Raw genomic sequence first — 26,021 nt, 5'->3', positions numbered from 1 at the left:
TGAGTGATGCAAGTCACCCCGCTCACAATTTGTTTGATCCACTGCCCTCTGGGAAGAGGTACAGAAGCCTGCGCTCCCGTACCACCAGACTCACCAACAGCTTCATACACCAGGCTGTTAGGATGCTGAACTCTCTCCCCCTCCACCCTCAGCTACATAACATCCTGGACTTTGGACCCACAATGGCTGCCTTGCACTACTCCACTTGCACTATACTCCACTTGTACACTTGCACACTTTGCAACTTGTTGTTGTTGTCCTGAAAACAACACACTTCTGCTGCTCTTACATAACTTGCACCACTATGCCACTTGCTTACTTAGGTCAAACAGAACTACCTCAGCCATTTATTGGCCTGACTTTGCACTACTATATTGACTATGCACAATTGCACAATTTCAACCCAATTTTGCTGCTCTTATTTATTCATTGTATGTGCCTTCTTATTTACTTTTTATTGTTTACTTGAATGTTATTTTTGTCTGTGGACTTAATTGGTAAAATTATGTCTTGTCTCCACCATGGGATAGTGAGAAACGTAATTTCGATCTCTTTGTATGTCTTGGCATGTGAAGAAATTGACAATAAAGCAGACTTTGACTTTGACTTTGCCCATTGCCTAAATTTGTGGTCGATTGTCAGAGTAATTACATTCCAAAACGTACCTTAATGATACTCCATAGTTTATAAAGGAACGAAGTTTAAAAAGAAAAAATACAATATATCAGATGGATTACACAAATAATTGGCAAGGAAGTACAAGATTATTCGACGGTCGCTTCTTTTCTAATAAATGTAATGGGCTACATTACATATTTCAGGCCACTAGATGGCGGCATTTCACTGCAATTCGGGCCTTTTTTGGATGGAAACGCAAGCAGTGAAATGGCATCATCTGGTGCAGCGCAATAGTCATGAAATATTTAATTTAATAGGAAATTACGGTAGTTGGCTAATCTTGTTTTTTCTTACTAATTATTCGTGTAATCCCTCTGATATATTGTGTTTTTCTTTATTTTGGCAGCTAATTGGACGTTTTTCACACAATTTTGGACAGCAACTTTAAGCTGAAGACAGGCAAGCTGTCTGTCTGGCTCATCCAAGCCACACACTGCATGCGTGAAATAAACACTATAATGGAACTTGGACATCACAATAAATGAGGATACCCATAAATAAATCTGCACTGATAAGAGGTTTAATTGACAGAAATTAATTTTGTGTGTGTATCATCTAGATAGAAACTACATCAGAGTCTTTCTTAGCAGCCCATCGGTGGTGTGCTTTGGGGTTAGTGAGTCAGGCGCGCCTGCAGGTGTACGGCCGTACGATAATTAAAAGCAACACACACCTCCTTATGTTACGTTGTCGATAAATAAATAGGCTAAATATATCTTGCACTGTAGCTATGTGCAACTTAGAGGTCTGCGCGGGACTGATTTTTCAGTCCCGCTCCCGCCCGCATCTGTAACATGATGTCCCGCTAAAGCCCGCATGCAGGAGGGATAGCCTATTCAGTTTTTCTTTCTGTCTCATGAAAGGAGCAAACACACCTGAGAAAGACTCCAGATGTCAGTTTCTTGGTTCTGAATGTAGGCTAACAACTGAAGTAGGCCTAGTCTGGTGCCCTCTTCCTCTGTCATGCTTTCGATTTTTGACAATGAGCATACAACTCTGCAAACAGATCTATACAGGAAACCTACTGATAGGAATACTCTACTACGACAGGATAGTTTCCACCCCACTCCCCATTAGTCAATTCCATCATGTCAGGAAAATCTGTAGTTCTGACACCAGCTATAATATTCAAGCTATACTGACCTATCTGACAGATTTATAGAGAGGGGTTACAAACAGAAATGGGTTGAGGCTGCTGCTGACCAGTTCAGCGCCATCTCTCAGGATGAAACTCTACACACTTAAAGCTAGACACAAGAACACTAACTCCTCCATCTGTGTAACTAAATACTCACCAATGGGGTCTGAGTTTAGGAAAATTATCCTTATGGTCGAATCAGACCCGAGACTGGGAAAACATTTTGAGGAGCCACCTAAGCTGGTTTTCAGACACCCTCCAAATATAAGGGATCAGGTAGTGAGATCGTAGGCTACATATCTGGGGAAAAACACACTGGTTCGATCAACATTCTGGGTGGCAACTACATGCGGTAGTTGTGCACAGTGTGGCTACACCACCAGATGTAAGACATACACACACCCCTACAGTGTTAAAGTCGGGCCATAACCGGGCCATTACAGTGGTAAAGTGGGGCCATAACCGGCAACACCACTTTTGTTGTGTATTTGACCAAATGCCCTTGTGGTCTTGCTTATGTCGGCAAGACATGTATAGAGCCCTGCAGTCTGCACACACGCATCAGTGAACATCGGAGTAATATCAGATTTGGGGATGAGAGGAACTCTGTAGCGGCGCATTTCAAGAAAGCTGGGCACAATATCAGTCCCTTCGCTTGGACATTGAGAAAGTGGAACGCCACCTAGGGGTAATGATATAAAACCCTTTTTATAATTGTTTTATAAAACTGATCTGTTATCTGTCTCTCTACTGTGTTCGATGTTGCCATTGCTGCACAATCAATCCTTTAGTCTGCTAGAGGACATTGGAGACTATGGAATATCTACTTTTTTTCTTTTCTTCTTGATATATGAGGCACTTGTACAGATGTGAGGGATTGGTTTTATTTTTTTTCAATCTGATGTAGAATGATTTTCAAAATATTGAATTGATGCAAATGTAATACTTGGTGGGATAATGTAGGCCATATAGGCTATTTGGTCACAATTGTCTGATTCAGTGACACGAAGGACTGACTGATTGGTGGATATGGGGCATTGCTCACTATTTTGTCTATTTATATCCCCACCCACTCTTCTGCTTGATACCTGATGAAGACCTCTGGTCGAAACGTTGTAGCCTAATGGAACACTCTGGGAGCCTATATAACAGTGTGCGCTATGTGGGTATCTCTTTATTTTTTCATATGTTGGCTCAGCCTTATACCCAGCACCTGTTTTTTTTGTAGATGTGTGTGCATTTTCATTCAATATACAGATGATCCTTTGCAATCCAAAGTGCTCCTAATTCAGGGCTACAAAACAGAATGATTTTATATTTACAAAGAATGCCTAATGAATGTGTAAATGTTACAGGTATCATATTGCACAACATATTGGGGCCTGTTTATTTCTGTTATATTCTGAAACAATTACGTTTTTCTCAGTCGCTTTGGTGCATTTCTCAAAACAATTAGTGCAAACTGCACCACATAGTGGATAAACTGCAAAAGTGCATATCTTGCTCAAAAGCAAATATTTATCCCCCACGTTTATATTAACTCAATAAACAGTTGATGGCGACGGTCGACGGTCAGCTCAATCAAAATGGCAAGTTACAATACAGATATTCAAATATTTTTTTCTAGATGTCAATATAACAGTTTACTCTAAGTATTTTCTAATGAAAAATGTGCAAGGCAGCACTATTTCAAAGCTACAGAGTTATAAATGATTGTGTGTGGGGGGGGGTGGTTGATAAAACAGTGGATATGTTTCAAAGTTTTTAATGTACACAGACATTATGACTGTATAAAGAAAACCAAGGCTTTTACAGCGTTGTGCTAATGAAAAATGACCAGTATACCATAAAACACCCCTTGGTCAGAGCTGTTCACCACTGTACATCTTTCTATACATCCTGATGTTCCTGTCTGTCAGGTCACATATATGAACCTCAGGGCAGAGTGGTAGACTGAGTCCTGGGCTTTAAGTGTGCAAGCATTAGCATTTACATCACATCACTATAGAACATTAAAACTGCTTCAACAACTTGTTTCCTACATTCCATAGGGAGGTTGGCTTTGTTTCTGTAGAAGAAACCAATTTTTTGTCTCAGTTTTTTTTACTAGGATGGCTATATGGTAATTAAATGTGAGTTTGTCATCCAGCCATATACCAAGATATCTCAGAATCTCTATCAATACTAGAACCATTTACAGCGGTTATTTGCACACCATTAACCTCAATGGTGTATCGCTGGAAAAAGAAAACTGTTATCATAATATGAAAAATGATAATGTGTCCAAGTCATATTTTCAAGCATGTACTGGGAATCAAATACCACTAAATGGCAGGCCAGTGGTCTTGGATGCCCACTAGATCAGTGTTTCTTAAAGGTGCTCTAAGCGATGTTATACGTTTTTTAACTTGTCCCAAAGCTAGACCAGTTAAGAACCACTGCACTAGATGATAGGCCAGCAATCTGCCCATCCTCCAGTTTTGACAATTTTGATGAAAACATATTTTGAAAACAATTAATGTTATTATCTTAATATTCTGACAGAATATTATGATAGTCGACAGTGGGTCAGAGGTGGTGGTCCTATATCTGGAGGCCGGATTTCACTATCTGGGTTTTTGCTCACAATTTGGTCCCTTTCACTTTGAAAATATCTCCTGCGCCCCTGCACAAGGACCTTTGGGCGTGGAAGTGGTACTGTCTCCTCTCTGGATCGCCGTCAATCTCATCCTCATCTCTTTTACTCTCTGTGCTCCTAGCTGTGGAGGGGACAGAGGATGCTGATGAGGAGAGGAACTTTACTTACTGACCCCAGTTAACCATGTATTTGATTTGGGAGGGAGGCAGTCTAAAGCCACTTCACTTACACATAGAAGGCGGCTCCTCTTTAGATTGGTAACCTTGGGCTTTTAGGGTGTATATCATCCATTGCAGTGCTTTAGCGGACTGGGAGACCTGTAATACAAGGAACATTGGAAAGTTGAGGGGGGAAAAAAGAAAATTCTCAACTTATGCTTGTGGGGACCTGCATTATTCACCCCTTTGTTCACTTATTTATCTATTCTGAGGAAAAGGAAAGAGAATGAACTGCTCTGAACCTGTTCCTCCAGCTGAACCATGCGGTGTTCCATGCTCTCACTCCTCTCCGGACGCTGGGTGGCCAAGTACTTATCCTTCATGAAACCCTCCCTTGACATCAAATCCTCCTCCTCAGTTTCAGACAACTGCTTCCCTACACAGAAGCAGACACAAGTAAGCCATTCTGTATTCAGAAAGTTGCCAATGGCTTGAATTTAGGTATACATGGATGGTAAATTCAGGTTTGTGAAGTAAAAACATTATTTCCAAACAGATTTGGGTCATGAAAAGCGAGAGCTTTAAAAGTGAGTTCTTGAGCCAAGAGTTAAAAGTAATAGATATACTATCAAAATAAAGTTTTTGTTGTTTTAGCTGAAGTACATTACTCTATACTGCTATACGTTAGCCTAAAAATCTATCTCTCCGTTGGCTTGTGAGCTCCAGAAATCGAAACTTAATCAGGCCTTTGAAATCGTGTATAGAGTCGTTTGGTGGGCTTAACATAATGATTGATGGCAGAGTTGCAACGGTTTGGATTGAATTCCCTGCTACTTGAAAACAAATATCCTATTGCATCCTATTGCATGCAGAGGGAATTTGAAAGACAACTGATTATCCCGCCCCTCGGACTGAGCACTGCGAACGGTGAGTGCCCAGACCCTACATTTTAATGTGGGTCTGGCTCGCCAGGCTAGCTATACGTAGTTGTGCATAAAAGCATCCGATTGGTTGATAAAGTTATCAGATGACCGTTGCACTCACTCCCCTGCGGGTGGCAGCACATAATGAAGCGCCTGAGCAGGAGGTAGAGGTGGCTGAGGAGGATGAAGGGAGGGGGCGGAGCCGGGCGACTGTGGAACTCCTTAATCAGCTCGTACCTCTGGAACTTCCAGAATGTGTCGCTGTTTTCCTGCACCGCATGAAATGCTTGGCTGTTGAAGCAGAAACAGTCAAAGTCAAACATGATGCTGTGTGAGACAGGTGGCGGTGTATGAAATTTAATCACAGAAATAACTCTCATCAATACTATCAATACAGATCCGGCGCCAGGCCCGGCCCAGTCAGGGGGTGACTGAAATGTGAAGAGGGGGCGTGGCCAAAAACCCAATACCGTAGGCATGCAGCGTACATTTGCAGAGGCGGACAGAATACACAGCTTCATTACTTGAGTAAAAGTACAGATACCCTTTGCTAAATTTTACTCAAGTACAAGTAAAAGTACAACAGTCAGATGTCTACTTAAGTAAAAGTACTGAAGTACTTGTTTTCTAAGGTATTTGAGTATCAAGAGTACAAGAGTAGCCTACATTTTCTAAATATTGCATTACTACTGCCACAGTGCTTACATTTATGTACAGAATCGTCCTACATGGAGTTATGAAAAATTTTAATGTTATGTAACATCAAGTCATTTTCATCTTTTTACCATGTTGCCAGGGATGGGCAGTATTTCTAATACATGTATTTAAAATACGTATTTCAAATACAAAATACTATTCTGAAATTGAAATAGTCTGGCGAGGTGGGGCCACAGGTTGCCACATTCCCGGGATAGACCTGCTGGGTCTTCATCTATGGTGTTTCGTCCATGGTTTTGTCTATATAAATCTGACCATGGAGTTGACTTTGGCGGAAAGCTGAAGGTGATTGCTGATACTAGGCTGTCCCAATCAGTGGCGCCTGCACAATCCAATCACATTTGAGAGGGAAACAACAAATTGAGATTTTTCTTTTTTCCTTTTTTTTAGAAGTAGTAATGGGTACTCACGGTTATGGATAGAAATGTAGTGGAGTAAAGAGTACAATATTTGCCTCTCAAATGTACTTGAGTAAAGTCATGAGTACTCCCCCAAAATGATACTTGAGTAAAGTACAGATCCCTCAGAATTGTGCTCAAGTACTGTACTCAAGTAAATGTACTTCGTTACTGTCCGGCTCTGAACATTTGTAGCCGACAAGCAATTACCTGATGTAGTGCTATCAAACACATGCACACAGATCGCCGCCAGTACGCACAAGAACCGACAAAAAAACAATGCTATTTGAACCTCTATGATAATAACTTTATCATAGTTCCAATACAATGCCACAAAAGTAAAGGTAAATTAGCTGGCAATGGTAAAATATATAGCTTAAATAAGCAATATTGTTTGCAGGACAGGGCTAAAGTTGCTCGGGAAACTTCCCGTCTGCCTTCTCTAAATGACCTGCCTGTTACCAAAAAAATAATAATATATATATAGTCTATATAATTCAGGGATTAAAGTTATCAGTCGCTACGACAGATATCCATCATTTTATTTCTATAGAGGCCCTGATATCATTGTAGATCCATGTCGTAGAAAAACGAACTGTCGCTTTTATTTTTAGCCTACGTTATTTTGACATTCACATCATTCTCTGAGCGCAGATAGGTGCGTCTGAAATGTCAGCTGGAATAGTGATGTGAGTCGTGAGCAGAGATGTCTTTGGATGTTTCAAGTGGGCTACGTGAAACGTTGAACATTCAAATTCTGTTAGAAAAAACTTTGAGTAGCCTAGCCTAGTGCAGGTAGAAGCAATTTTTTTTCCAATGTCATTAACGTGAACAATATTAGACAGCTAACCTTATATGGCATTTTCCATGTGAAAAAATGATGTAGATCCTTTTCGAATCCCCTTTGTAATCCATTTTCGAATATCCATTTTAAAACTGGCCAACTAGTGCTACCTCGCTATAATGTCTAATAATGGGCTCTGCTATAACAGTAACTGCAAACGTTAACTGGAATCCACACATTTTGGAACTTCTATCTCCCCTGCACCTCAAATCAAATGGACTTGAGACTGTCACGTTGGATCTAAGAACTTCTGTTAGATTGAGTAGGGCCATTAATGTTTTGAAATAAGATGACTTATTATTTTGTACATGAACAGTGAACTCACTTGAAGATGGCAATGCGGACGTTGATGAGCATAAGGTTGGCAAGGAGAAGGTAAACAGACAGCAAGATGGTGGTCAGCCACTCGGGATAGCCTGGCATTTGATTGGCATTGAGCACAGGGCATTTTGGTAGCAGGGGGTCGGTGCCATTCACAGTGCATGTGGATATGTCAAACTCAGCACCTAGATGGTTAGGGTACATTTTGTACATGTACATGTATCATTTGTATCATATGGACATTTGTAAAAAAAAAAAAAAAAAGAACATGTATAGTAATTTCACTGGATGAATATTGTTATAGAAATGTACAGCCTAGCTATGTATATGATTTATCCATTCTTTTGCATATGCTGTTTGCAACCCTCTCCTTAACTGGGTGTTTAAATAACATCTGAATATGACTCACTGTCGATGTCGGTTGGGACATTGCCGAATATGAGGAGGTAGGGATCATACACAGCTCCTCTGATTATCCAGTGCAGTCTCTTCTCGTTGTGAATCTGAATGCCCTGGTTAGCCACCCCGTAGGCGACCACCCAGATACTGAGCAGGGACATGAAGAGGAACAGGTCCACCATCTGGAGAGAGGGACAAACCAACGCACATGAGCCATCTGCTGCCGCTTATAGAGACAAAGGAAAGTAAGGTGAGATGCCTTGTCTATTGTATATTTTAAGCCAGGTAAATACCCACCATCCTTTTGATAATGAGGATTTTTGGGCCCAGGACTTTGCTGATGGTAAAGATGCCAATCAGTCGCAGAAAGAAAAAAATGAAGTCGATGCAGAGGATGACCTTTCCCATGTAAAATGTACTGCTGATCCATCTGCAGGGGAGAGCAAAAGATTTTTGGGTAGTGACAGAGATGATACCTAGTGACTTTTAAAGGTAATATTAGTAAATAATCGACAGTCTGAGACTCAAATCCAACCTGCAGGCAAGACCAGCGATGAAGAGCAGGAAGGAAACCATGTCAATAATATACATCTTGGATTTCCTTCGGAACTCAAATCCATCCGGATCATCAAAAAGCTAAAGCACACATAGAAATATTGACAAAGTAGAGGAAAGCAAGAGATTAGCGGGACTCGGGTACACAGGGAAATGAATCATTCACAATATTGGCTGTTTATATGTTTGAGTGCATGCCGACATATTTATTCATAAAGAGGAGCAAGAAACAACCAGAGAGAAAGAAACAACTTGGTTACGTCTTACCTGTCTGACCTCCTCAAACACTAAAGAGGTAACCCAGACGTAGAGCAGCCACTCACTCAGTGACGGCGTGGGCTGGAAGTCGACCATCAGCACAAAAGAGAAGAGGAACAGGAACCCAAAGTAGGAGGCGAGGTTCCACAAGAACTTCACCTGTGGGGCTGCGTAGAAGCTCCCCAGTCTGGCTCGGCAGCTCAGCGGCTTCAGCTCGTCACTGTCCTGAGGATCGCTGGAGGAGCAGATCTCTCTCAGTAAAGTTGTTACAGACAAACATCTGTCTGTCTCCAGCAGAGCCGGACAGTAACGGAGTACATTTACTTGAGTACAATTTTGAGGGATCTGTACTTGAGTATCATTTTGGGGGAGTACTCATGACTTTACTCAAGTACATTTGAGAGGCAAATATTGTACTCTTTACTCCACTACATTTCTATCCATAACCGTGAGTACCCGTTACTTTTTCAAAAAAAAAAGGAAAAAAGAAAAATCGCGGAAACCCTCAATTTGTTGTTTCCCTCTCAAACGTGATTGGATTGTGCAGGCACCACTGATTGGGACAGCCTATCAGCAATCACCTTCAGCTTTCCGCCAAAGTCAACTCCATGGTCAGATTTAGATAAGAGACGAAACCATGGACGAAACAATGGATGAATATGCAGCAGGTCCATCCCGGGAATGTGCCAACCCGTGGCCCCACCTCGCCAGACTATTTCAATTTTCTGAACAAGTGTTCTTCAAGTGTTTCAATTACAAAATAGCAGTGGTGGAATGTAACGAAGTACTTCGTTACTGTACTTAAGTAAATTTTCCACGTATTTGTACTTTACTTAAGTAAAATTTATAGTGCATACTTTTGACTTTTACTTCGTTACATTTTACAGCAATTATCTGTACTTTTACTCCGCTACATTTCTACAACACCATCGTTCCTTTTTACGATACATTTTATGATCAGTTTTTTTTTTCTCTCTGACAAACACGTTTGTTTTACCGGGGGGTTGCTACCAAAGATTCTGGAGCGCTACGTGCATTCTTAGAAACATAAGCTTCTAGTCTAGACCAGGCAAAGCGTGAGCTTGTAGCCATCTGCATTCGGTAGGCTATATTCACCAGACCCATGGCTACACTGTACATGCAACTGTGTTCTGTGCCTTTCTCTGTCTGTTATCTGCAGCGTTAGGGCCTCCTCTCCGATGAGATTGCTATCCGCGGATCAGCGAAGTTACAGGCTATGCCCATGCTTCTGTCACACGTCTGATCATTTGCGGCACAAATGAATGGTAGACTATTAATGAACCGGTGGCCGGAAAAAACGTAACATTTTCCAGATTAGGAAATATTCCTTAATTGTGTGTGATTAAATAAAGATGCATAGCCTACAATTGGGGGGTAGTAACGTGAGCGCTCATTCAATGTCTATGCGTCTGCGCAAGTGAAACTGAACCTAATCATAAAGACACCTTTCTCAGCAACTTTTCTGTTCAATCAGCATAATTGGCATTACGATCCACCCGACGTTTCCCTTGTCTACCCCGTTAAACTTCAGGCTCTCGTGTTTTGCTGAATGATATTACTCAGCAGATCACCCTAGTAGATAACCAGAATTACAGTCTCTAGAATTGTAGGTCAGAATGTAAACTGGGCCACAGATGGTAAGCACAATTGCATTAACTTAAAACTATCTAGTCGAGTATAACCTAAAACTAGCTTAATTAAAATGCCACAGCCCATACTGATTTTTCCTTTTAGAATATAGATATTAAGAGAATAAATCATTATGCAAATACTTTTACTTTTAATACTTAAAGTACATTTAAAAGCAGGTACTTTTTACTTTTACTTAAGTAGGGTTGTCATTGTGGTACTTTTACTTTTACTAAAGTAAATATTTCTCTGTGTATTTGTACTTTTACTAAGTACTGAGGTTCAGTACTTCCTCCACCACTGCAAAATACTATTTTGTATTTGAAATACGTATTTGAAATACATGTACATATAAATGCAATATTTAGAAAATGTAGGCTCCTCTTGTAGGCTACTCTTGATACTCAAGTACTTTTAAAAACAAGTACTTCAGTACTTTTACTTAAGTAGACATCTGACTGTTGTACTTTTACTTGTACTTGAGTAAAATTTATCTAAGGGTATCTGTACTTTTACTCAAGAAGCTGTGTACTCTGTCCACCTCTAGTCTCCAGTAGCAAACAGCACAAAGCAAATAGCTTATCAGCCCCAGCACATGAAAGCGTAGATGAGTTCCCATGTGAGTGCATTTGATTGGACACTGAATATGTGGCTCTGTGGCTCATCTTGTTCTCACCGGAATAGAGCCTTACCTGATATCGGTCCAACTTCCTGTCTCAGACTCCATTGCCAACATCTCCTTCCTCATGGCCTCCTTTTTAATGTCCTCGTCACATCTGGGAAGAAAGATGCTTGATCAGTTCATAAACAGGGTACCGGGTTGTGTTTTTAGTGTTGACCTCAATCAGTCACAATTAAAATAGTTGCTGGGTTTGTAATACTGGGTTGTAAAACAAAAAAAGTTGATCATAACTTTTTAATCAATTAAGCTGATCAATTAAGAGAGCTTGGTAAGATGATACTGTTTTATCCAGATGCATAGGACATCTTCCCTTTAAGTGTACCTATAGGTTATGAAGCCTGTGTAGATGAGTGGAAAGAACAGCATGCAGAGAAATATCTTCCACTGAGGGGTGTCCAGAGCCAGCTCTCCACACCAGATCTGGGTGAGATAAGCCTGAGGCAGCAATATGACCTTATGTCAGACCAGCAGGCGACAGAATACCCAGGAATTACAAGCCTCACTTTCTTAAATTAAAGGTCTCATGATATCCTTCAATGAAAAATACAGTAAAACTCTGATAAGAACAATGGTTTAAATATTGAATTCATCCCTAAAACACAGAGAGAGAGAAAGAGAGAGAGGCATCGACAGACAGACCTGAACCCCTGAATGTGCCACAAAGCTCTTGTCTTCCGCCTCCACTGCCAATTGAAGACATGTGGTTTTGCCCCAGGATGGTGAAATTCGGATCAGAAGTCTCTGGAGTAGCTGCTGGTCATCTTTGCTATGGCACTGACTGAACACACCTGGGATACCAATGTGTGTGTGTGTGTGTTTGTGACAGAGACAGGAGACAGGAGGAAAAGAAAGAGAGAGAATGAGAGAAGAGAATGGAGTAACCGTCTTTAATATCTAACAGAAATAGGAGAATTACTGCTGTTCTATATTTACTGTAGCAGACATTATCTACATTCACTGATTAAGGAAACTCCCTCTATAGAAATAAAATATAATGTTTAAAATTAGCCGAGTCAGGCTGCTCACTCAAATCTAGCATGACCTCTTTTTCTGTTTCAGAGTTTTGCTCCCTTAAGAAATATCAATGAACTGCATTAAAGAGGCCCATGAACCACATTGAACCATATCATTTCTATTAGTCATAGACTTCATATCTAAAAAGAAACATGCAGCTCAGATAAAGCGACTTCTTTATGAAGCATGAGTTCACCAGCATGAAAGTCAAAAGACTGAAAACATTGCTTATAGTATTACCAATGGCCTGTCTCTCATAGTGGTTGGCAAGTTGTCTCAAGTCATTGGCATCATCTTCGTCATCATTCTCAGACTCCTGTGCCAGCTTTTTCAGAATTTTGCTGGCTGCCAAAGCAGCAGCCGTGCTGTCTCTACACTGTCAAAACAGCACAACATTTCCATTAATAACGTGAGAAACATGAACATTGGTTTTGAAACACTTGCTCAAGTGATTTATGGAAATGAAACATGCAGGTGATAAAGATAGCACGGATAGTTTATAGTTAAGTCAGTATGCTGCATAAACTGCATTTCCTGTGTTGATGCTATGAAGCATGTCTGCCATGTGCATTTCCAGTTTAATTATTAAAATACCTGCCTATGAGGGTTATGAAAATATATGAGCCAATTAAAAAAAATGCTGATATCTATGTATGCTGGATGAATCTGAAACAAATTCCCCTTTCAGTATGTCCATTTCAGTCCACCAAACGCATATATGTGACTCACTTTATTACAATTTCCCAGTGTTCACGTGAATTGTTTCAATGGTTTAAATTGTTATGATAGTGGAAGACAGGGGGAGTACTGACGGTTGTAGGTGTTGCATTCAACCCATTCTCTTATAGAACACAGTGGTGTTTTCTGTTGTCCTGTACCTGTTCCCAGGCAATCTGGGCCAGCTCTCTGTTATTCTGCAGAACGGCCCACAGGAAGAAGTCTCTCCCAGGGTCTCTCTGAGGGATGAGACAGTTAACAGTTTTTTTGACACTCAGAATCAAGAAACATTAGAAGCCCCTAAAGAAATATATGCAAAAAAAGTGTGCACTAAGAACTTTCTTGTCCTCACCTAAAACTCAAAGCCCCTGAGAAGACATGGACATTTTCTAATGTTCTGGTTCATTCTTCTGGGCTTCTGGTGAATGAACCAGAACATTTTCTAATGTTCTGGTTCATTCTTCTGGTAAGCTTCTGGTGAGCACCAGATAGTTTCTTGTGCTCACCAGAAACGTACATGCTCTCCAGAAACATGTTTTTTTTATGCACATGTCCCTTTAGAAGCCCCATGACCAACAACCTCTATCCACACACTGTGCATCCATTAGATCAATGACACATATTTTTTATTTATCTCTGTCTTGACACTTCAGACTTACAATCACAGGGTTGTCGTCGACCATCTTGATGAACTCGTGCGAGGGAGAGTAAATGGGCTGGGTGAAGCTGCCTAGTAGCTGGCGCACCACCTCAGCCACCGCTGCCAGAGACACCTGCCTCCGCCCGCCCTTGTCGCCCTGCATCTGCTTGACCAGCTTGCGCCGGAAGAGGCAGCTGGGCATAGCGTTGTAGAGCTTGAGCAGCATCTTGTCCCCAGACAGGAACTGGGGGATGCTGACGCCATTCTCCAGCAGCAGCCGCACAAACTCCGACTTGTGGCCCACCAGGGCCGAGAACATGGCCTTGTGCAGGTCGCCCGACTGCAGAGAGAAGAGAGGAACAAACAATCCATGGCATGAGATCATGGGGGGGGGGGGGGGGGGGGGGGGGTCGCGGTTCCAGCCCACGCCATCATTGAGTGAGTGGAACTCACTCTGTCATTCGGTTTTTGTCATGACAAGTTAGGGTTAGGGTTATTGTCATTCAGTTTTTGTCATGACAAGTTATGACAGTGTCATGCCACTCTTATGTAGATACCGTCAAGTGAAGTGTTATCAAAAACTTTTGTGTGATGTGCTTCCATCGCTTAACTAGGATCAACAAGGCTCTGGGTTAGAATCCCTGGGAGCGCACATGTAGAATAAATTACTCCTTTCCACTGCTGTGGCCTCGGATAGAGCTTTTTATTTAATTAATTTAAATAGACTTCGGTAGAACATGAGACACCTAATGTGAATGTTTAAGGCTAAAAGACTGAAAGGCATCTTAAAATAGTAAAAGTGAAAAGTAAATAGTGTTTAACAGGCACTCCTCTACAACTGTGCCAACTGTGGTGAATGCCAACCTGCCACTGGCTCTCCTCTGTCAAGATTTCGCTCTCAGCAATGTCCACACGGTTCCAGGCCACGGCCAGCTCCAGCTCCCTCTCCAAGCCCCTCTGCCCTGCGTTCTCCTCACTCCTGGACGCTGAAAAAGGAAAACCAACGTTATACACAAATTATCGGAACGCCCCCTATTACCACCAGTCCCGTGTTTCCGTCCTCTTGCGTGTATGTGTCACTTAATATTCATTTCTATACAAACCAAGACGGTGGATTCCTAAAGAAACGCAAGCACCCACACCATTGGTGTATCTAAATTAGCTATGTACCAAAAATGACATTTTACCGTGACTCGAAGAACTGTAAACAGTGTAAACAGGCTGCGTGTACAAATCTGCTTGGAGCTCCAGTGGAATTTTGAAGTAGCGACGAGAATTCTCAGTCTAACTGTTCATGTGCCATGCGAAAGGGTGGAAGTAGATGACCCACCAGGCCAGCACTAACCTCCGAGCGTGGTAAACACAATCGGATATTTCAGGCAGTAAAAGCCCCGGTAAGAACCAAATCAGATTTTGTTCAAATCTACACACCTATGGCTACTGAAAAATGTAATGTCATTTATCAAATGTTATTTTGAAGTATTAAAAAACATTGTTGTTTTAGGATTTTCGAACGAAATGGGTGATAATTGGAGGTGTTACGATATAGATATCAGCAATCAGGCTTTTTAACGAGAACTACTGACTAATGCTGCTGTATAGTATCAGTGTTGTTGTTTTTTTGTCACGTTATTCATTTATTTTTCGATTGCGCTCTTCCAGTGTCTATATCTGGTGTCATAATAAATATTTACTGTTACTGTGATGTACTGTATCTATCTATCTATCTATCTATCTATCTATCTATCTATCTGAATTTGGCACACACCTCTACATTAGCGTTACAGTCAGTGGGCCTGCAATTAATCGATTTTACATTTAGGTAATTTGAGCGACACACAACTTAATTAAACAACAACAATTAATTGCCTACTAATCTGTAATTAATATCAATGTTTGAGGATATTTTAGAAAAACAATGATGACCTCTCAAGTCATGAAAGTTTGAGCGTGAGACACACTTAGTGATCCCAGTCAAAAATGATGATGACTGCAAGGAGTTTGCAAAGTTGAAGAGATCAATAACACATCTAATCATGCAGAAAGTGATGGCGGATAGTGGGTTGTACGTCCATGACATCAGTTTCCTGTCGACTGAGGGCTGTTCACAGTAATGGGCATCCATTGTGATACTTTTCAGTTCCGCCTCAACTGAGTCTGGATCGCTAACCATCATGTAATTTAGTTTGAGGATAGAAGCCACAATGGATGATACATTAGGAAAGTCACAGTAGCTTTACACCAAAACTCTTTCTAATACTATTATTTAGCCTCTAAGAGCATCATCTATCATGGCTAAAGCGACCTAATAATATTTGAGTGTAAATTCTTAGGCTGGCACAGGGTAAGATGGGGATGGGTACCTTTCAGGTAGGCCTGGAGAATGGCTACGTCCATATCGCTGTTCTTGTCCTCATCCACGTGGAACACGGTCAGGAGATGTGGCATCCTGATGATGTCCTGGATCTGTGAGACCGTTTCAGAGTTAGGTGTGTGTACTTACATACGCATACTGTATGTGTAAAGTCTTTCCATCGCTTAAAGGAGAATTCCGGTGTGATATTGACCTAAAGTCTGTTGAAACATGACACCGAGTGTGAATGTATGTCTCATAGCCCATCTCGGCTTGTCCCCTGCACTCCAAAATCTGGCTAGTAAACTGGTAGTTTACTTACAAGACGATTTATACAGACAGTATCTTCACAAAGTTTAGCATTTAGTCACGATAAGTCAAGCGACGAGTATGATACAGGTATGATAAGGGATCAGATTCCAAAAATAATTCTGTGGAAATGCATGGATTCCAGTTGCTGCTACTGGAAGAAACTGGAATCCATGCATTTCCACAGAATTACTTTTGGAATTTGATCCCTTATCATACCTGTTCATTCTTACTCGTCGCTCGACTTATCGTGACTAAATTCAAGATGGCTGCAAATGCTAAACTTTGTGAAGATACTGTCTGTATAAATCGTCTTGTAAGTAAACTACCAGGGCTTTTTCAAAGTTCTCAATGTCTCGTTTTAAATGTCAGGGCCCTCGGAAGACTACCAATGAAGTGTGGAGATACGTTGAGCCTCGCAAATGGTGTAAAACAGTAATTTATATGCATGGCTTGGCCGATGCCGAGGCACCCCCATTGAAAAAGCTTTTGGTAGCATCGGCTACCTAGCGCCAGATTTTGGAGTGCAGGGGACAAGCCGAGATGGGTTATGAGACATACGTTCACACTCGGTATCATGTTTCAACACACTTTAGGTCAATATCACACCGGAATTCTCCTTTAACTGAAGTAATATGTAGACAATTCCCAGGCTCTGACAGTGCCATGCTGTACATATATCGAATACCAACCAACCAATGCTGTAACCAAGGATAAAGGTGTCTGTGTCTCTTTTCAGAGGGAGGTGTATGTACCATATGCCTATTATGATACTTCTGAACATGTTAGAATCTTGCATCATAATTCAGCAACTGAACCAATCTACCAATAACAAACATGCAAGAACCTGCATCATGCAGCGATAACTAGATGACCACCCTCTGTGCTACCTTTTTAGCCCATTTGATGTCAGAGAAGTCATTGTACTCCTGTCCAAAGAACCTTTTCATGTGCCTCTGGATCAGAGCCAGGGTGACCTGTGATACGGGCTTCCCGGCCACGTTAGCGATCACGTCTGCCATCCGACCCGAGCCCTCCAGAACCACACACGGGGTGCCGCTCAGCATGGCACTGTAGATGGTCTGTTGGGACACAGAGATAGACACACTCTAAACCCTGACAGTCAATCAAAATAATAATTATTAACATAACTTAATACTTATTAAAATACTTACATTACACAGTAGTTTTAATTTAATTAAAAAAATATTGCTTAAAAAGGATTAGGATAGGTATTATAGATGGTTTGTTAGGACACACAATGAACAATATGCTACAGTAGATGCCCCTACAAGGTAAATTAACAGAAGCGCTTACATTCAGATCGTCCTGTCCTCCATTCAATAACATGCACACAGCAGGGATCTTCAAATGACTTTCTGAAAGAAGCAGTCACACACACACACACACACGCACACACACACACACTATAAGCAAACATTGCAACTAACTGGCTGATATCAGCATTTAGCATGTTGGGGAGAGGTGATTGAGAATATTACTTTGATTTTGCCTGAGTCGGTTTCCCAGGGGCTGCTCTGCGATGAACTTCTCCAGGCGGCTGCGCAGGTCGATCTCCACGCCGTAGTGGCCATGCGTGCCGTCGTCCACCAGCAGGAAGTGCGAGTGGTTGCTGTCCAGGCAGGAGAGCCGGCCCTTGCTCTGTTCGTCCACTGTGTAGTGGGCAGGGAAACAGCCCTAGAGAGAGAGGCAAAAAACAAACAAATACAAATAGACAGACAGACAGTGGGACAGATGGATAAGGAATGTGCCATGAAGTGGAACAGCATAGTTCAAATGTGATATATAATGTTAACATGTTATGTTTAATGTATGTAACCCAAATCAGAAAAAGTTGGGACGTTGTGTAAAATGCAAATAAAAACAGAATGTAATAGTCTGCCAATCTTGTAAACTCATATTTAGTTGCTGAAAGGACACAGACAACAAATGTTGAATATTTGACAAATATGGAAATGACAAATTTGACAATTATATGGAAAATATATGTTCATTTTGAAGTTAATACCAGCAACACATTTCAAAAAAGTTGGGTAACAAAATGCTGGAAAAGTTGTGTAATGATAAAGAAAACAAAAGAAGGAATGTTTCTTTTACTTAAACTAATTAAGGTAACTGGCAACATGATTGGGCAATAAAAAGAGCATCCCAGAGAGGCAGTGTCGCTTAGAAGTAAACATGTACAGTAGGGGTATTCATCACTCTGTGTAAACCTGTGTGGACAAATGATGAAACAATTTCATTTGGTGTTTTAAGCCCCCAATGTCGTCTTCTAGGCAGCGCTGCATGGAAGGTTTAGGGTTAAGGTTAGGTGCCTTGAAATCGACGGTCGCAGCACTGCCTTGAAGTCAACGGTGCAGGCTTAAAACACCATCAAGCCTTTTGAACCTCAGGTGGCACTGCATTAAAACCAGACCTGTTTCTGTAAAGCTAATTATTGTATGGGCTCAGGAAAACCTCTGATAATCATTGTCTATGGGCATGGTTTGATATTCATTTAGAAATGCTAGTGCAAACTTTACCATGCAACAGCCAGAATTGTATTAAGAGATAATACAGAAATACCACCGTCTTATCTGGGCCTGAGCTGGTTTAAAATTGACAGAGGTAAGGTGGAAAAAGGTCCTGTGGTTAGATCAAAATGTGCCATTCTTTCTTGGAAATAATGGACTCATCTGGGCTAAAGAGGAGAGGTATCCAAGTATCCAACCTATCCAACTTATTTTACTGCTTTGTTCAAAACCCAACATCTATGACGGTGTAGAGGTATATTAGTGCCTACAGCATAGGCATCTTGCACATCTGGCAAGGCACAATCAATTCTGAATGATGTATACAGGTGCTAAAATGGCCTTTCTGCAGCCCAGACCTGTCAAATTAGGTGCATCATGGAATGAAAAACATGATTGATAATACCTCATACTGTTGAGCAACTGAAATCCTATATCGGGCAGGAATGGGACAACTTTTAATTCTCAAAACTCTAGCAACTGGTCTTCTCAGTTCCTAAACATTTACAGGATTTTGCTAAATGAAGATGTGAAGCAGCACAGTGGTGAACATTCCCTCTCCCAACTTTTTTTAAAACATGTTGCTGGCATGAAATTCAAAATGATCATATATTTTCCATGAAATAGTTCATTTTAATTCATTTTAGTTTAATTAATTTTCAACATTTGATATGTTGTCTATGTCCTTTTTGGCGCTAAATATGGGTTTACAAGACTTGTACATTATCACATTCTGTTTTTATTTGCATTTTACACAACGTCCCAACTTTTTCTGATTTGGGGTTGTACAAATACGTACAGTATGCCTATGTACAGCATGTACACAGTGCATGTACAGTACAGTACTGGTGCTGGTGCAAAATGGTAAGAAATCAGATGATCCTTAGTTATAGCCATATTAGCACTTGTTCGTCCATACCTCAGGGTGTACGAGGGACTGGCGTTTGTGTACGGTTCCCCAGGGGGCCACCCCGATGGCCACGATCTCCCCCCGGGCAGAGCTGCTATTGAGGGTGTAGTCACGCACGGCCATCCCCACATGCTTCATCACCCCAGTGTGGGTGCCCCCAGTGATGATCCAGGCACCTGCCCAAACACCAGTAATACTGATAATTATTACAACCATACCAGATATACAGGAAATATATATCTTTATAGTCCAAGTGGAGAGAGTGGGAACATGGATATGTGCTTCTGATGGCAGTTGGGATTGAAATCATAAGTACTTTTTAAATGTATAATTTCATTACTTGGATTTCAAATTGTCTCTGCAAGTGCAATTAAACAAATGCAATGCAATTCAAAAAGTGTAAATTATATCACAATGACAGGTGTCATTTGTTGTTCTCTCTAACAAGCACATGGTAATCCAGTTTAGATGACTCAATTTCATGTGCAAGTAGGTACTGTATTACTACGGCCTTCAGGGATGCTATCAAGGGGTCTTACAATGCAGTAATTCTATTTCAATCTATTGTTAAACATCACAGGTTATTGAGGAATTAGGCTACAGTGATGATGATCTGTGATCTGGTCCACAGCTCAAGGGTAAGTCATCCGCCTGCTGCTGCCCAAAAGACCCAGGCTTGAGTCCCGATGATCCCCTTGATGCCCAATCCCAATTCCCAAACACACGGTGTGCCCATGCTCTAAAACGGCTTGGACGCCGTTCATTGTCGTTTGCGACTATATTTAAATGCTGTATTTGAGCTGCTGTTGATAATGGAGTGTGCTGACCTGTGCTCTGGGCGACTTTGATGAGTCCTCTACGGAACTTCTGCTTCAGGTGTGTCCTCATGTAGAAGTTCTTGGCCCCACCTGTGACTGAGATGAGCAGGTTCGGGGGGCGGAGCTTCCAGTATTTCGTAATCAGGTGGTACAAAACATGGGAGGGGGTGTCTGAGGAGACGCGTACATACTGCGTGCACACACACACACACACATGCAGACAGTATATATAATTAACTGCACAAATCACCAATACAAGTGCACAAGGTGACATGCACAGCCACACCAATGGATTTGTGTGTGCTACTTGCACATAAATTTGCAAACACAAACACAAACAAACTAGCACATTTCCAACAGCGTTCAAAATGGCCTGGGTAACACCGTTACTTAAGAAAGCTACTCTCAACCCTGCTCAAGTTGAGAACTACCGCCCTGTCTCACTCCTGCCTTTCCTATCTAAAGGCATGAAACGAGCAGTCTCCAAACAGGTCTCTGACTTCCTTTCACAGAACAACCTTCTGGATCCAAATCAGTCTGGGTTCAAAAGCGGCCACTGTAACAGAAGCCTTAAAAGAAGCCAGGGCGACCGCTTGGTCATCAGTACTCATTCTGCTGTTCAACCAACTGCACAACCAACTAACCTTCTCAGATCATGTTGCCTCAGTCGTCCGGTCATGCCGTTTTGCACTCTACAACATACGGAAAATCAGGACTTACTTGACTCAAGATGCTACCCAACTTCTGGTTCAGGCAATAGTCATCTCACGACTCGACTACTGCAACGCCCTCCTGACAGCCTGCGCAGTGAAACCCCTTCAAATGATCCACTACGCGGCGGTGCGCCTGGTCTACAACCAACCCAAAAGGGCACATGTTACCCCGCTGCTCATCCAGCTACACTGGCTACCTATGGCGGCCCGCATCAAATTCAAGGCTCTAACACTTGCCTACAAAGTAGTCTCCGGTTGAATGCCCTCATACAGACATACGCTACCTCTAGACCGAGACGCTCCTCAGACGAACGATGGCTAGCTCTACCACCGGTACACTCAGGCCAATCCAAACTTTTCTCATCTGTTGTTCCTCGTTGGTGGAACACACTGCCAGTTCCTACAAGGGCAGGGACATCCCTCTCCATTTTCAAAAAACTCCTGACCCAGCTCTTTAGAGAACATCTCCTCTCATAGCACCACTTACAACAAGTCTTGCTGATCCTAGCACTTACCAGCCGTCTTGAACTAACACAAAACTGTTAAAAACAGCACTCACTGATGCACTTATTCTTACTGTACTCTAGCATCCTAAAATTGTTGAGAATTGCTTTAAAACTTAAACTGTTTACCATGTTGTTAGTCGCTTTGGTTAAAAATGCGTCAGCCAAATGTAATTTAATATAAGGCAAATGGCAGGGTGCAATCATACCTTTAAGTATGCAAAGATCGGAAGTGCAATTAAATACACACAGAGTCTGAAACGGGTAAATGTGTTCACCTTGGCCTTGTTTAGGCCGAGGCCTCCGAAGTCGATATCCCCAAAGGCGTCGGTGGGAACCTCGCGCATGTGCTTCTCTCCCTCCCAGGACTGTCCCAGAAACCTCTCTGGCACGATGGTCGCCACCACATGGTGGTCTTTGGGGTAGCCACATTTGCAAAAGCCCTCTCTGCAAGGACCAAAGTGACATAGTATGGGAAGAGAATGATACTCTGTAGGCCTTAGGAGAAGACTAACGTTTCTGAAATGGCTTTTGAGTAAATCTTGCAATGTCCTAATAGCTGTTCATAGTTATCTAGGCCTGTCTCTTGTTTAAAAGTATTTGCCTCTAAGCAGGTCAAACTATAGTAGCTGTAGTCATCAAAGTGTATTTCGGGGATCTTACACAAATTAGCCCCATCAGGCCACTACAAAATACAGCAGCAAAAGAGACCTCATTCACATGCAAATAGACATGACACAGACCACACTCTTGCTCACACAGACACATATGTGCACACTAAGGATGTGACATCTCAAATCAGCGTAAAGCTTTCGAAGCAACGCAGCCAGCCAAGGACTTGAACAAACTTCTTCTCCGCTACAAAGCATTTGACAGCTTTGTTCTACCATATACGGCACTGGGGTGTCGGAATTGCACACACACACACACACGTTATCAGTCCCTGCACAATACTACTAGCCTGCACACCAGACAACATCAGACAGACAGACAGACCCACCTCTCAGTCTGCACGTAGAAGCAGCACTCCTTCTTTTTGATATTCTCCTTAATCCAGGACTTGATCAAGCAGCGCTAGAGGGAAGGGGAGAAAGTCAGGTACTTTCCAGGCTGGGCTGAATGAGAGAGCAAGAAGGAGAGAGAGACAGAAAGAGAGAAGGAGAGAGAGAGAGAGAGAGAGAGGAAGGAAAGACAACGGGGCGGCAATACTGCAGTAGGTTGCCGTGAGGTTGCTCAAAGCATCAGTGCCATCCGTTCTGTGCTGTGCTGTACTGCAGCATCAGTGATGTCACATAGAGGAGACGGTAGCACAGGGGCTGCCGCTGAGCTCGGCTGAAATCCAAGCAGCAGTGCGCGAGCACAGGTGTCTTTAAGGTGTCACACAGGTGTCTTTAAGGTGTCACACAGGTGTCTTTAAGGTGTCACACAGGTGTCTTTAAATGTAAAATTTCATTTATAAAAGCAGTAAAAGGGGAAATACTTTTTATATGCACTATCTACATAATATACAAAATACAGTATCCTACCCCGCTTAATGGGGATTAAAGGACTGTTCCATGAGAGAGCACCAGTGTCTGTCTGTGTGTGTGTGTGTATATGTGTTTTTTTTCCCTTGGGGATCAATAAAGTATCTATCTATCTATATAAATTGTGAAATGTGGCAAATTTCCTGACATATACTCTCAGTAACAAAAGGGGTCATGAAGAGAACATGGACAAATATGGTATTTTTTTATATAAAATGGTTGCATGTTTAATAAGATGGACAATGACTGATTAAGTTATCAGTTATCTTACCCTTGGGTTGGCTACGAGATAATCCTGGAGTTGGATAGGAGATAGTTCAATTTGGTGGATGTTTGGCTCCATTTCTGGTAACAGATTAATATTAATTTGAGATTATTTACCTTAAGTGACCAATGGTTGAAAGCTATCCTTAATCATACTGCAGCTCAATAAATCATCATGTTCACTAATGTTTTTAATTAAACATACTTTATCAGAAAATGTGCAGTCTGCTGTATATGATGATGAAACTTACCTAACCGATCTTGCTTAAATTATGTTAACACAAGGAACAATAATAAATGCTACAAATATTGCATACCCATATTGGTAACACTTTCTATGAAGGTTGTATTTATAACGCCCTATGAATGCATTCATAATGTTTTATAAGGTGTCTATAAAGCATTGTAATGCTTATTATTACCATCTATATGTATTCACAAGTCATCATAACCAACTTCATGATGCATTATGACAGCTAATTATGAATGATTATACTACTTTGCTTTGCTAAATGCGTATAGTGATGCATAAAGACTACTGTAGTCCTATATATCTATAGCTATAAGTATATGTAATAAAGTTATAACAATTTATACATCTCCGTACAGCACACAATTATAAACAGCTATGCAATATCATAAGTGTTATTTGTCAGCTCTAAGTAAAGTGACAAGAATATGACCCTATTATCCTACAATGAAATGAGAGCCTGGACAGTAAAGGCAAAAGGAATGCATTTAGTTCACTTTATTTTCATTTAAACCAACACACATAATCAGACTGATTATCAATGCTCTGAGCACATTAAACAAACACAATGAGACAGGCCAAAAAAGTGGCACGGCATGGTCCTATATTTTGTGGTGGTGGTTATTATTGGAATCAAGGGCGTAGGTTTGGTCTCAGCTTTGGTGGGGACATAAATATTTTATTTATGTTACTGAGTACGGAAATGCACCATAGTTTAGGATTGAATATGTCTATGCATTTATGCGACTCTAAATTATATTTGTATTTGCTTAACTGTAATTGGAATTCTTTTGCTGTAAGATACCATTGCCTTCATGGCAATTTCCTTTGTTATTTTAGACTGTTGGCAATACAGAATATCACAATACAGAAGTGAATCTACTCCATCTCATATTGTACAGCAATGCTGCTGACTCCAACTGAATTGACAATTTGACATAGGCTAATAATTAGGACCTCACCTGAAGCCCTGATGCTGTTTCCTCAACCTGCCATCCATCTGTAGTGGTTTGATGCTGTCTTTCCTGCATACAAAGTGGTTCATTCATTTTGTAGCCTATCCTTTGGCTAGCGAGTTTAACCCTCCTACCATATTGTATATGATAGTGTTATTTGGATATTATTAATCAAATAATGATTCATTATATTTGAATAACCAACAGTGTTAACTTATTCACATTGCCAACACGTTTTTACAGCATGTGTCATAACAATGCAATGACAGTCCTTCAAACGGATTTGGGTCTCCCTTTTATTTCTCTGCATTGTGTAGGCTACACTCAGAAATGCATAACATAAACAGAATAGAAACGAAAAATGTCCAGATCCAATGTTTATTGTGACTTCCAAGATTCTAACTTAAGGTAGGCTAATTAACATTCAGTGACTTGGTAATAGCATCTATTGTGATAGCGCGACTTCTTGGTTGAAATATTACAGAAGCTAGGTTTATCTTTAACAATATCCTGAGTAACATATGCTATCACCAGTTAATACTATTTTTCCACATAATAGAATCTGCATAATTTGAAAGCCTGGTCACTACCACTGCTAGCTTGTGTGGCTAGTTATTTTGCTTACTTACACTCTGCTTTATGAAAAAGATTCGTATGTCCCCTTTCTTCTTCTTGGGTGGCATAGCTGATCTACACACCACAAAAAGGGGTTTGTATGTATGCTGAAGGGAAAAGGGAATATCAAAATGTTTCACTCTGGCCTTTTATGGGGTAGGCCAGAGCCCGTCATTCTCTGGGTAGGCCTATGTATTGACAGACAGCCCTGGTAACTTACCGTTGTCGTTGACACACCCGCTCGCTTGACTACCAGTGCAAGAATAAAGCAATGTGTGTGCAGCATGCGTGTCAGATAACCCTTCCCCCTCCCCCTCGGTTTTTCAGCCAATCAAACGACGACGTTTCTTGTACTGTCGTGCTGGCTGTCGGAATGATCAGCAGCACAAATGAGTTCGCTAAAATATTGGTGGGGACAATTTTGTCATCTTAAAATATTGGTTAGGACTAGTCATGAAAGTCCCACCCTAAATCTACGCCCATGATTGGAATAAAACTCACAATGCCACTGAAATCTATGTTGGGTCATTATGAAAGATCGTT

General features: G+C 41.3%; 1 protein-coding gene across 1 annotated transcript; it reads right to left on the bottom strand.

The window, feature by feature from the left end:
* Window positions 1–3,623: 3,623 nt before the first annotated feature.
* Window positions 3,624–25,152, bottom strand: LOC121685069 (transient receptor potential cation channel subfamily M member 2-like). Its single transcript, XM_042065346.1, has 26 exons — window positions 24,870–25,152; window positions 23,665–23,738; window positions 22,868–22,941; window positions 22,146–22,314; window positions 20,661–20,841; window positions 19,843–20,009; window positions 17,895–18,090; window positions 17,710–17,771; window positions 17,283–17,474; window positions 16,094–16,196; window positions 14,595–14,716; window positions 13,750–14,070; window positions 13,252–13,329; window positions 12,614–12,749; window positions 11,999–12,147; window positions 11,682–11,794; window positions 11,370–11,453; window positions 9,037–9,262; window positions 8,750–8,850; window positions 8,512–8,644; window positions 8,225–8,396; window positions 7,820–8,000; window positions 5,657–5,826; window positions 4,915–5,048; window positions 4,684–4,771; window positions 3,624–4,575 (listed from the first exon to the last, which is right to left on the bottom strand). The coding sequence occupies exons 2-26, from the start codon at window positions 23,734–23,736 to the stop codon at window positions 4,439–4,441; spliced, it is 3,561 nt and encodes a 1,186-aa protein (XP_041921280.1). The 5' UTR covers window positions 23,737–23,738; window positions 24,870–25,152; the 3' UTR covers window positions 3,624–4,438.
* Between the last annotated feature and the right edge of the window lie 869 nt (window positions 25,153–26,021).

This window comes from Alosa sapidissima, chromosome 2, assembly GCF_018492685.1.
Source record: "Alosa sapidissima isolate fAloSap1 chromosome 2, fAloSap1.pri, whole genome shotgun sequence".
Lineage (NCBI taxonomy): Eukaryota > Metazoa > Chordata > Actinopteri > Clupeiformes > Clupeidae > Alosa > Alosa sapidissima.
The sequence above is the reverse complement of the archived record's forward strand: the minus strand, read 5'-3'. Positions and strand labels throughout refer to the sequence as shown.